Raw genomic sequence first — 12,481 nt, 5'->3', positions numbered from 1 at the left:
AGAGGACTCAGAGTTCTAGGTACTGGTGAGACATGATTTATACAAATGAGCTGACTAGGGAGAAGAGGTCTGGATTCTACATAATTACTTTCAACAAATGCTCAAATATATGGCAACATTCAAGAACACATTTTGTAAAACATAAATATCAGTGATAACATAGTAACATCACCATCAAAATGACTTAGAAATCACTTTCCTCTCACTAATGCTTAAACTGTTTTCTGAAGATGAGACTTGAAAGACAGCATCAGATGGAAGGCTGCTACTTCCTCTAACTAGGCCTATGTTTCCTTGTGTAAAATGATGGCATCTGAAGTTCTTACCAGCTCTGACATTCTAAATTTAAGAGTATAGCTGAAAGAACTGATCAAGCAAAAGAGATTAGCTGAGAAATCCCTTTAATTAGTGAAAAAAAAAGGATGAAAAGTTGTATGTGTCTATGAACTCTATGCCTTTGGTCTCTTTTCAGCTAGGTTCTTTCAGCTAGGTTCAAGTATTTTGGAAGTATTTTGGACATGAAGTTATCTTTTTCGCACTAGGTTTCTGATATATATTGCCAAAGTACTGACAAAGGTAAAACTACTGACATTTTTCAAAAAACAGCAAATTGTAACATTAGTAACAGAAATAGATTTTACCAAAATACACAGTAATCCGTGACTCCTCTCAGTTAAAAACATGTCTAAAAACTGTTTGACTTTAACCTGCGTTCAAAGCCTAAACTGTCTAACAGACACACATTTTTAAAGACCTGGCAAGGGAGACTTCCCTGGTGGTGCAGTGGTTATGAATCCGCCTGCCAATGCAGGGGACATGGGTTCGAACCCTGGTCCGGGAAGATCCCACATGACTCGGAGCAACTGGGCCCGTGCGCCACAACTACTGAGCCTGTGCTCTAGAGCCCGCGAGCCACTACTACTGAGCCCATGTGCCACAACTACTGAAGCCCGCACACCTAGAGCCCGTGCTCTGCAACAAGAGAAGCCACAGCAATGAGAAGCCCGCGCACTGCAACGAAGAGCTGCCCCCGCTCGCTGCCAACTAGAGAAAGCCTGCACGCAGCAACGAAGACCCAACGCAGCCAAAAATAAATAAATGGATAAATTTATTTTAAAAAAAAGACCTGGAAAGGTAAAGAATGAAGCTTCTGACTGTCTTACCCTTCTAATAGTGAAACATCTTCTTTAAATACCTGGAATGACCGTGAATCCTGGCATTTGAGTTTTTCGCTGGTGGTGGAGTGGAATGGGGGTGGTGAGAGCATGTGGAGGGGCAAGGAGTGGGTACATTTAAAAAAATGCAATTCTAAAAGGATGGAAACAGCATATAGGAATAGAGGGCTCTGCTAAGAGACCACGATGTGACCATGACCTGAGGCTAGTCGCTCAGCCTCTCTACAGACCTTCCTCTCCTCATGTGTGAAACAAAGACCTGACTCTCTAAGCAGGAGCTTACTTGGTGCTGACAATTTAGAATTCTTGGATGACTAATTTGAACTGTGTTTGGCTAATAGAGCAAGGAATATATTAAACAGGTTTTACCCTATAAAAGAATAAAATATAAAGTTGAAAAATGGATGGCCAGGCTTCATTTTTATTGGAAACTAAAAGAAAACAACAAAAACGTACCATTCCTGAAGTTCTGGAGAAGGAATGAGACCCGCAGTTCCATTTTTGGAGTTTTCCAGTTTACCCTGCCACCAGTTGTGATCATCCTTACTGATAATCTGGATAATGTCACCAACTCTGAATCGAATGCCAGCTTCTTTGCAGGGGATGAGGTCATCCTTGGCTGGATCATATTCAAATTGTGCTCTTACATAGATCTATAAAACAGGAGTTTGTAAGAAAAAATGCCATGGTGATGTGAAAGAAAACAGTCAGCTCTAACTTAATAACCACATACCAACACTTACTACAATACAAACAGGACATTAGATGGTGAAAGCAAATATGATGCATGGAAATACAACACAAAAAACAGCTACCACTAGAAACAATGTACTACTTTTGGTGTGTACAGGTTCAAGTCTTTGCTCTTTTTATTTGGAGGGAACACTTAAGATACTTCCTTAGTAAAAATAGACTTAATTTCTGCTTTTACTATAATAGGATAGGCTTAAAATTATAGAGAAGTATGCTTACCATTTTAAAATCTGAATATATTTAGTTGCTATTATGCATAAGTTGTCATGATCACATGGCAGCCTTTAAACCATGACCACAAGCATTCAGGACAGGTTTTAACCCTAAAGCAGTACATGATACAAAACTAGCAAGAACTCCGTGTTGGTATCTTGCTGTAAAATGCTTACATGACAACTGGCAGTGTGTCTACACACTGCTGATAAGCTTAAATGTAATTCAAACAATTTTTTAAAGCATTTAAAAATAGTTTTATTTTTTAAACAGGATTTAGACTTTGTATTTTACTCTTTTTAGAGAAGAAAAATGAGTTTGAATCCTGGCTTTGCCAGTGTAACACTTGAAATCTGCACAGAGCTTCAAGATATGCATGGTTTAAGGCTCTGAGTTTTATGATATGTGAATATAACTGGTAAGTATTATAAAAGGAAACAGATTAGCATACAAGGGGTTATATGGTACCATTTTATGAATCACTGGATTTCTAAATGATTTAAAATAAGGTGCTAGATATTGAATGTTGCATCACTTATGGGTGAGTTCTATTAGGTGCTAGTTTATGCAAACCTTAACTCACAATTTGATATTTTTTAATAGCACATTTCACAAAAAGTACCATAAAAATTCTATCTCTTGAAATTAAATTTGAATATTAATGTTTAAGTCACTGTAAAACCAACCTGAAGGCTTTGGAACTATTGTGTGATTATTCTGTTTAAGTTTCTTTTCAGAAATCCAGCCTATAAAATTAACAAGTCTCTGCATTTGCACCTAAAATTCATACTCAAAGTGCCAGCAAATTGAAAGTTACTTGCTTGTGTTAGGCAGCACTTAACTTTTCATGTTTGGTTAGGCTGTAAAGCCAGGAATTTTCTGTTCTTTTTTTTTTTCATTGTATATGGCTTTTAGAAATACACATGCAGATACAAATTATGAAAAAGCCTTCAAACTTCAGATAATTATTGCTTAAAAATGTTCACTGGCATGTACGTTGTAGTTATTCTTAGAATTCTAAGAATTTTGTAACCTTTAAAAATTTTTTTCCACCCCAGAGGCAGGCCCATAAGATCCCCAAAGGCTGAATTCTCAACCATCAACACAAAATGATCAGGTTGAAATTACAATAACCATCACAGCTACAAAGATGTTAGGAAAAAAATCTTTATAGAGAATTAGTCATGTGTAATGTGTTAAAATGAAATGGTACAAGCTCTCAATGCTCAAATGTTATGGTCCAAAATGCAGACATTATGGGATGAAAAGGGTTAATAAAGGATTGGCTATTAGCAGCTCAGTTTAGAGAAGTTTCTATAGAGGGTATCTATTCACCTGTCGTCCTTTTGGTTGGGTAGTTGATGGCAAGTCCTGTAGAATAAAGCCAACCCAGGAGAAAAATTTTCATTTACTTTTCAAAGAGTACAAGGTAATTTGTGTGTTCTGTTACAATATGGTTAAAAAATGAGCTAGATTTAAGTTGTAAAGAGATAATATACATTATTCCATTTCTCAGAAATGTTGAGTTATCAAAAAAAAAAAAAAAATCAAACCCAGGCCATTTAGCAGCAAGCTGAAGAAAGCAGGTAAGTTTAAGCAGAGAGAAAATGTGTTCTTAAGAAACAACTCAGCATCTTCAACACAAAAGCCACTGCAAGTGAAATAGCCTATTTAAAAAACCCCCCAAAACTCAAAAGAGCTGTTGCCCTTTTCAACTTAGTCACTGCAACCATTTAGATTTCGAAAACTTCAATGGTTGTACGGATTTTCACCATCTTAAAGTTATTAAATGTTATAAATGAATTCCTTTGGTAGCCTGTTTTGAAGCTGCAAATAAAAGTCTTAGGAAATTTTCTTCCATAATTTCTCTTATATCATTCCATTTGAGGTGATCTCTAAATTATTTAAAAATTTATCTGATAAAAATGTTGATATATTTTTAAAGGGCAAGTTAATAGGAAAAAAGTGATACTGCTGTATTATTAGAACTCTCAATATTTTTAACAGCAATATCAGCAACTTAGAGATTTTGTTACCCCAAATATTGCACACCTGCACGTATTAAGTGCTCCCATTTGTTTAAATTAAAAACAATTCTTTTTACTTTCCAAAATGGATAGTTCTGAAAAAAAAAAAGTAAAATTCCAAGTTCAAGTCAAAATATAAAGTACTTTGTGTTAAAGATGTGATAATAGCGTGGCTTAAGTGCAGTTTGAAGCCAGTTCCTTTTGCTGTTTATATCCAGGCAAGGCTTATAGTTCACAAAAGTATGTGCACGTACCACAATAACAGAGGGCACACCAATTCGTAAACTTAGATAGCGGAAACTAAAACATGTTGCTGATATCACTCAGAATAGACAACTACAAAGCCCGAGAATACCCAAATGCCTACTCTGCAAAATCCTTACATTTCTTTATCTTTCTCAAATTAAAAAAAAATGTTGAGAAATTTCAAGAAACTTCCATTTACATCCTTTGCATAACTTTGAGCAAAGTCATAAATAGCAGGTGGGTGACAGAGAAATATTTTGAGAATGACCAAAGCAGTCTTGAACTACATTTCTTCAAATTTAACTAATGAAAGGCATTTTTAATGAGAAGAAAATGTTGAAAAAGATTTTCCAGGAGTAAACTGCATTGTAGCTGTAGTAGCCTTGTATATCGGCAGAAGACAATATTTCCACTGAACACATGTAACTAGAACACTCATGGCAGGTGGCACCAACAAAATTGTCACACTTTGCTGTGTGGAGCTAGAGTTCTTACCGAAACAGAATTGTTAGTGCTGCTATGACCATTAGCTGGGGACTGTCTGGAAGTGGAGGGGGAATCTCTCTGAAATAAGACACAAGGTTCATTAACACAGAACACCAGCACAGAAACAGAGATATTCACATCAACAGTTACAACCACAGTCTGACAACCATTTCCTTTGAGGTTTTAGCTATAAAGGTGCCATACTGACTTACTTGCATGATTTCACAGAAGTATGGAAAAAAATTTTACAGTTTGAAGATTCACATATTGTAAGTGATGACCATGTCATTCATTAACCATTTCTTTCCTGTCTCTAACATTCTATAACCTTTGCTTTCTTTAAATAAGACCCTGAAGGGTGACTTGATATTAAAATCCTATCAAGTACTGTAAAATGACAAATATTACTATAAAATTATTGTGCTGAAGATCCCAACTGCCTAATTTTTATTGAAAATTAGGTTTGAAAAGTATTTAGTAATCCTTAGGTACCTTGGTATCAAAAATTACTGAATGATGCAATTTGAAGTGAAGTGAATCTCAAAGACTTCTCATGTTGTAATCACCTTAGAATCTTTCTAGGATAGATATTACTAATAAGGGTAAAAGATATACACCAGAGAAGAAACCTTTATTCATTTAGATTATTTTAGCGGATTAATTAAAACAATAATCTTGAGCCTCTAACGATTCTGGCAAAGATCCCAGCAGCCACAACCACTATACTATGTGACATGCTCAAAATCCTTTCCAGGCTCCACTCCCTTATTGTCCAAATAAACTTTAATGTTAGAAAAAGGAGGGGATGAAAATAAGTATTTAAAAATTTTTGGTTTAGTAGAGTTCTTTGAAACCTTTGAAATGTGCATGTCTGCTCAAAAGACATTTGCTTTTTCTAGAAGACTTAAAGAAAACCTCCGGAACCTGTTAGCCTTTAAATAATGGGATCCCTTAGATGAGTATTGTCAGATGTTAGTGAGCAGAATGATGTCTAGGCGCCACCCCCAGAGACTCATGTCAGTAGGGCCAGGGTGTGGGGCAGGGGTCCCCTCTTTTACCAACGGCCAGGGGGATGCTGATGAAGGTGGCCAGAGAGCTTTTCTTTGGGAAGTACTGCTGTAACTGGGAAGAGTCCAACCACAGGCTTGAATTCTGCCAGAGCACAGGAGAGTCAGACAGATTGGGGGTAGGGCTAGGAGGGGAGTACATTTTTTCCTATTCTTCAGAGGTAAAGAAGGTAAGAGAGGGCTCTTCTTACTCGAGAGCATAGCATTTATATGTGTAATTCTGGTCCCACCCCAAAACTAGTTCAACCACTCTAAAACACAAGAGAAAATTTTTAATAACTAACACTATTTTCTGGTTAGTGAGCCAAAAAGACAAAAATCAATCGTATTTACTAAATTTCTTCCAAGATGAGAAATGGTATGAGGACCACCTGTGATTTTTAGACTATCAAAATGCTTTACATAAAAATGCATGTGGGGCTTCCCTGGTGGCGCAGTGGTTGGGAGTCCGCCTGCCGATGCAGGGGACACGGGTTCGTGCCCCGAGCCAGGAGGATCCCACATGCCGCCGAGCGGCTGGGCCCGTGAGCCATGGCCACTGAGCCTGCGCATCTGGAGCCTGTGCTCCGCAACGGGAGAGGCCACAACAGTGAGAGGCCCGCGTACCGCAAAAAAAAAAAAATTAAAAAATGCATGTGACAGTCTCTCTTTTCCAGTAAGGTTTGTGTACTAGGTAACAAATTTCAAAACTATAAATCCTGGAGCAGAAGTAGTTCTATATTTTGTCTTGAAATATAGTACTAATTGAAGTTCCATAAAAAGCCACCGAGAGGAGCTCAAGACCTGATATAACAGAAACCCCAATTGTCATGGCTCACTAAAAATATACTTGACAGAACTACAAATTGTTATACATATCTTCAATAGGTTTACAAAAAAACATGAAGCCTCTGATTTTTCTTGTGAAATTTACATCACTACTAGAGACTGGAAGAAACATTATAATTTCTCCATCTATTTCTCCTAAGTACAAATTCAATCTTCTAGATGAAATAAGTTGTCTGCCAGTCTTAAATATTAACTGGAGGAAATGTGTACTTCATATTGATGTACACATACTTGGAAGATGCACAAGAAAGAACAAGCTTCAGAAAAAAATATTCAAACTGAATGCGCAATGACCAAAGGATGACACCATTTAGGCCGGCTCATATTTCCAAATATAAAAAGAATAGATTTTTGAATCTCATTTACTAACCAATAGCAAACTGAATAATATAGGTTGGGAAAGCTACAATTTCTAAAGGATAAGCCTATTGTAAGAAAGGAACTTTGGGTTTGTATTACTCTAGAAAACTTGTTTACGAATCAGATAACATTCCAATTTAAACAATTTCACAGAAGGTTGCAAAAGCCTATATTCCTCTGATAACATGAGTTATCAATTTCTCATAGACTTAACATCCATCTAGAGACCTGTCACCATTATCTGAACTACTCTATCTTAACAGAAATAGACCACTTCTCAGATCCTTGGAAAGAAGAAGTATCTATGTGATTTCTTAACAAGGGAAGTGAATGTACTTCCTGGAAATATTATTGCAGTTATGATCTTTTTTTTCCCCAGAGACTCTATTTGTTCTTTATTAAGTCTTTGTCATTATTTGGAGCTTCTCTATATGTATTTTGTTTTGATTCCAGCCTGCAGAAAGTTAAAGTGCTGAGGACATCTCCATGGAAGCAGGGCTGAGTAGGTGGATGGGACCTACTCTGTTCCGTTATCTTTGTTGTAAAATTGGTGTGCAGTGATCAACAGCACAGGCAGAAACAATTTCCCAGAAAGCCAAAACATTCAGCCATCAGCAGACAGTTAGTTAAGAACCCAGAGGAGACGGGGTGTTTCGTTAGAGCTATTACCTCACAGGACGACGACTGAGTGCGGTAACTTGGCACGATCTTGAAGGTGATACTCCCCCGCATTTCCCGCTGGAGGAAAAAAAAAGGAGAGCTCTTTTAACAAACAAATGTTGCACACAAAAACGCGCAAGAAACCACTGAAAATGTGGGGGCGTATTTAATGCAAGTCAGCTGAGAGTGCATGGGCCTACAATGAAACCTAGTTATAAAAGCAGGAACTGCTCACACTAACAGTGGAGGTTATTCCTAGGAAAAGCCCTGCAAAGTCAAGGCTGACTGTCCTGGTCATACAGCAAAGGTATAACCTCTGATGGTTACCTTTTCATAGACCCGAATACAACTCTAAGTGACATGCCTTTCAAGAGTGAATGTAAGTTGAACTGTACAAGAGAACAAGTAATTACATAAGAATTATATTTGATAGGCTACATTATGATGGTGTACTCCATAAAAATCTGCTCTTTAGGGCTTCCCTGGTGGCGCAGTGGTTGAGAGTCCGCCTGCTGATGCAGGGGACACGGGTTCGTGCCCCGGTCCGGGGGGATCCCACATGCTGCGGAGCAGCTGGGCCCGTGAGCCATGGCAGCTGGGCCTGCGTGTCTGGAGCCTGTGCTCCTCAACGGGAGAGGCCACAACAGTGAGAGGCCCACGTACAGCAAAAAAAAAAAAAAAAAAAATCTGCTCTTTATTTCATAATGTTGGCAGTAGTTTTGACTGTAGTGAGTCTGTGGTGCTTATTTCACCTTTAATAGATATAAGTAACATGGCAGGCTGCTACATTGTGGTGGGAAGAAGGTCCAGGACAAGAGGTCCAAAACATCTCCCTCTGCTCGCCAGGGCCTGTCACTCTGCACTCCCTACCCCGCCCCAATCCAAAGCCTAATTTGAACACAGATTTTGAATATGCATGGTAAAAAATGGCCTGGTCTACTATGACTTTCCTTTCCCCTGTGCTGTAGAGAAATCCAATACAGCTGGCTATGACTCAGCTACACAGGAAAGAGGCTTCTGACACTGCTGATGTCAGCAGAGTTGAGGTCAGTGAGAAACTAGTTCACAAGCATGCACAACTGCAAAGGTTTTCTTTAAACATCTGTTCAATAAGAAATAGGAGACAAAGGATTGAAAGGAGAATGTTCAAGCCCACACTGCTAAAGATGGGCAAAATGTTTCTAAGCTCTGCTGCATGTGAACATTTTCCTAGCTCTCAGTTTTTATGAATGTTGTATAAGTTCAAGTCCACACAAATGATGGTACCAGAGATACTCTGATTATAAAAGAATATCCTTTATTTGTGCATTAATAAATAAGTTAATGAACTGAAAGTCAATCTTAGAAAAAGAGACTTTCATTTACTTACAAGCATTTTTTGCAGCTGTTCCACTGTTTGGTTAGCCACACTGATGCCATTGATCTCTCGAATTTCATCTCCGACATGAAGTGTACCTAAGAAATTACACAAAATTATAAACATGAAATGGTATGTACTTTTATAATAATAAAATCCAAAGGCAGCAACGTAAGTAATTTTAAAAAATTAAGCTAAATACTGAAGGCCAGTATTTCAGAACCAGGTACAAGTTAGGCTCACATGGTAAACTCACCAAAACAGATACACATAACTTATGGAAGACACAGTTTTGAAAGATGGCTGTAGAAATCTGCTTATTTTTCTGAGAGAGGCAGTGTGTATATAGTGGTTTAAAACTACAACTTCTAGATGCAGCCTGTCTGGGTTCATACCTCTGCTTCATCACTTATACTAGCTTTAAGATCTTGGGTAACTTACTGAAACTTTCCATGTCTTGGTTTTCACATTTGTAAAATGGAGATGAAAACAGTATCTATCTCATAGGACTGTTATGAGGATTAAAAGAGTTTAATACATGTAGAGGGCTTAGAACTGTTCTTGGCACATAGTCAGTACCATTTAAGTATTTGCTGTTATTATCATTATTATCTACCAAATATGATACAAAGGCTGTTGATTTTCAGAGAATTGTGATATAATATCTGTGTAACAACAAGTTTATATTAGACATACTGCAAACTTTTAATAATAACGTGGTAGGCATTTCAGGGTCCTGTAATACTTCAACTAGAAAAAGTGACCGAGAACCAATGCTTAAATAGTGTTATGTAAAATTTTGCTTTCTTATTTATGAATTGTGCACGTTTACTTATTGACCTGACTCCATCATGAAAAGCTCATTGTATCTTTAAGAGGTACGCACTAAAATGCATATAAAGAAAATAAGGCACCTGGTATTTGCTTCAAAGTAATCCAGGGGGGTGGGCAGTAGGGCAAATACAGATGGAACCGGTGTGGCCATGAATTAACAATAATTCTACCTGGCTTATGGGTATGTGGGCGATCACTTCACTATTCTTTCCACTTTTCTCTACTTCAACTGACTGCACTGTTTTCTCTACTCATGTTTGAAAGTTAACATAATAAAACATAAAAATTTGGGGACTTTTGTTTCAAATATGGTTGATTAGGCACTCACAGACTTTCTTACAACTACATATCCCGTCTAGGGCACACCTCTTGAAGTGTTACTGGTCTCACAAAAGGAATGCAAATTCCCAAGAACACTTCCCACTTCCATCCACACAAAAGGACCCTGTGAGCTGCATCCAGAGTGGTGGCAAAGTAAGGACGGAATGAAATAGTGGGAGGGGTAAATGCCATTGCTGCAATGCCTGACGGCCGGATTCTGAGCCTTGGGCCAATAGCAAGTTAGAGAAGCTGAGCCTAGGATTCTGTAGGGAGCCAAGACCCAGATCAGTGGTACTCCATGGCAGCTGGTAGAACAAGGAACAAACCCTTCCTGGAGGAAAGCGTTTCCAGTTTAGGCCCCCAAGACTTCCATTGATTTGAACAAGCAATAGGCTTACAATCAAAGATCACCAAACATACATACAATAAGGCAAACTACTATGCGAGTCATCAGAAAGAGAAAAAACAGATTTAGATCCTCGAGGAGGACAGATATTGGTATGGTCAGATATAGAATACAAGAATACCTTGTTTTCTTGTGCCTTGCTTTACTGTGCCTCAAAGATTCTGCATTTTTTATAAATTGAAGGTTTGTGGCAACCCTGTGTTGAGCAAGTCTATCTGCGCCATTTTTCCAACAGCGTTTGCTCACTTCATGTCTCTGCATCATGTTTTGGTAATTCTCGCAATACTTCAAACTTTTCCATCATTATTATATTTGTTATGGTGATCTGTGATGAGTGATCTTTGCTGTTACTATTGTAATTGTTTTGGGGGTGTCATGAACTGTGCTCATATAAGATGGCAAACTTACCTGATTGTTGAAATGACAACAAAGGATTTAGAATATTACATAAACTTAGTTGATAAAGCAGTGGCAGGGTTTGAGAGAACTGACTACAATTTTGAAACAAGTTTTACCATGGGTAAAATGCTATCAAACAGCACTGCATGCTACAGAGAAATCATTTGTGAAAGGAAGAGTCAATCAATGAGGCAAACTTCATTGTTGTCTTCTTTTAAGAAATTGCCAGAGCCACCTCAAGCTTCAGCAACCACCACCCTGATCGGTCAGCAGCCATCAACATCTAGACAGTACCCTCCACCAGGAGCAAAGATTACGTTTTGCTGAAGGCTTAGATGATGGTTAGCACTTTTTAGCAATAAAGTAATTTTTAATTAAAGTATGTATATTTTTTAGACATAATGCTATTGCACGCTTAACAGATGAAAGCATAGTGCAAACATAACTTTTATATGCACTGGGAAACAAAAAAATTCAGGTGACTCACTTTATTGTGGTGGTCTGAAACCAAACCTGTAATATCTCCAAGGTATGCCTGTGTAAAATAGCTATATGTTAAATATTAGGGGAAAGAAAGGAACCTATTTACAAGGATGAACATGCAACAAGAGATTATCAGGTGTGAACAGACAGATCTGAAAATAAAAAGAAGAACAAGTAACTAGTACCTCTAGAAAGGAAAAATATAATTGGTAGCATAAACCAATGAACGGATGAGCTGAACAGGAGTTCAGATATGGCTTAAGAGAGTTTCAGTGAACTGGAAGACATAACCAAATAAATTGTCTAGAATGCAGTTCAGAGAAGTAAGGAGATAAGGAAAATAGGAAACAAGAAATAAAGAAAATATGAAAAAGATATTAAGAGATATGGAGGGAATGTCTAACATACATCTACCTAGAGTTCAGAAGGAGAGAATAGAGAGAATGGAGAAGAGGCAACATTTGAAGAAACATGGTTGCAAGTTTTCTTGAACTGATGAAAACATGATTACACAGCTCCAGAAAGAATAATGTATCCCAAGTAGGATAAATAAAAAGAAATTCATGCTGGGAGGTAGTAAAACTACAGAACATCAAAGACAAAGACCTTAAAAAGTCCAGGGAGGAAGCAGAGATCACCTACAAAGCAAGGGCAATTATAGTGACACCAGACTTCTCAATATCAAACAACAGATGCCAAAAGAAAAGAGAATGGTAACCATTAATTTAAAACTGTGCTCTCAGCAAAAGTAATCAAGATTGAAGCTGACATAAAAGGGGAAATTGACAGTAACACAATAATAGTAGGGGACTTTAACACCCCACTTTCACCAGTGGACAGATCATCCAAAATGAAAATAAATAAGG

The 12,481-nt window shown here is 37.7% G+C and overlaps 1 protein-coding gene across 10 annotated transcripts in view; it reads right to left on the bottom strand.

The window, feature by feature from the left end:
- Positions 1 to 12,481, bottom strand: part of CASK (calcium/calmodulin dependent serine protein kinase) — a 387,139-nt gene that overhangs the window by 31,648 nt on the left and 343,010 nt on the right. For 4 of the 10 annotated variants that reach the window (XM_060002631.1, XM_060002636.1, XM_060002632.1 and 1 more), the window contains exons 16-20: positions 9,185 to 9,270; positions 7,825 to 7,893; positions 4,910 to 4,978; positions 3,477 to 3,512; positions 1,632 to 1,828 (exon numbers count right to left, since the gene is read on the bottom strand). In XM_060002631.1, coding sequence (XP_059858614.1) covers positions 1,632 to 1,828; positions 3,477 to 3,512; positions 4,910 to 4,978; positions 7,825 to 7,893; positions 9,185 to 9,270 — 457 coding nt within the window. The remainder of the gene's footprint in view (positions 1 to 1,631; positions 1,829 to 3,476; positions 3,513 to 4,909; positions 4,979 to 7,824; positions 7,894 to 9,184; positions 9,271 to 12,481) is intronic. The other 6 variants (XM_060002634.1, XM_060002639.1, XM_060002640.1 and 3 more) reach the window with 3 other exon arrangements.

Source organism: Delphinus delphis, chromosome X (assembly GCF_949987515.2).
Source record: "Delphinus delphis chromosome X, mDelDel1.2, whole genome shotgun sequence".
In the NCBI taxonomy this organism is placed as follows: domain Eukaryota; kingdom Metazoa; phylum Chordata; class Mammalia; order Artiodactyla; family Delphinidae; genus Delphinus; species Delphinus delphis.
The sequence above is the reverse complement of the archived record's forward strand: the minus strand, read 5'-3'. Positions and strand labels throughout refer to the sequence as shown.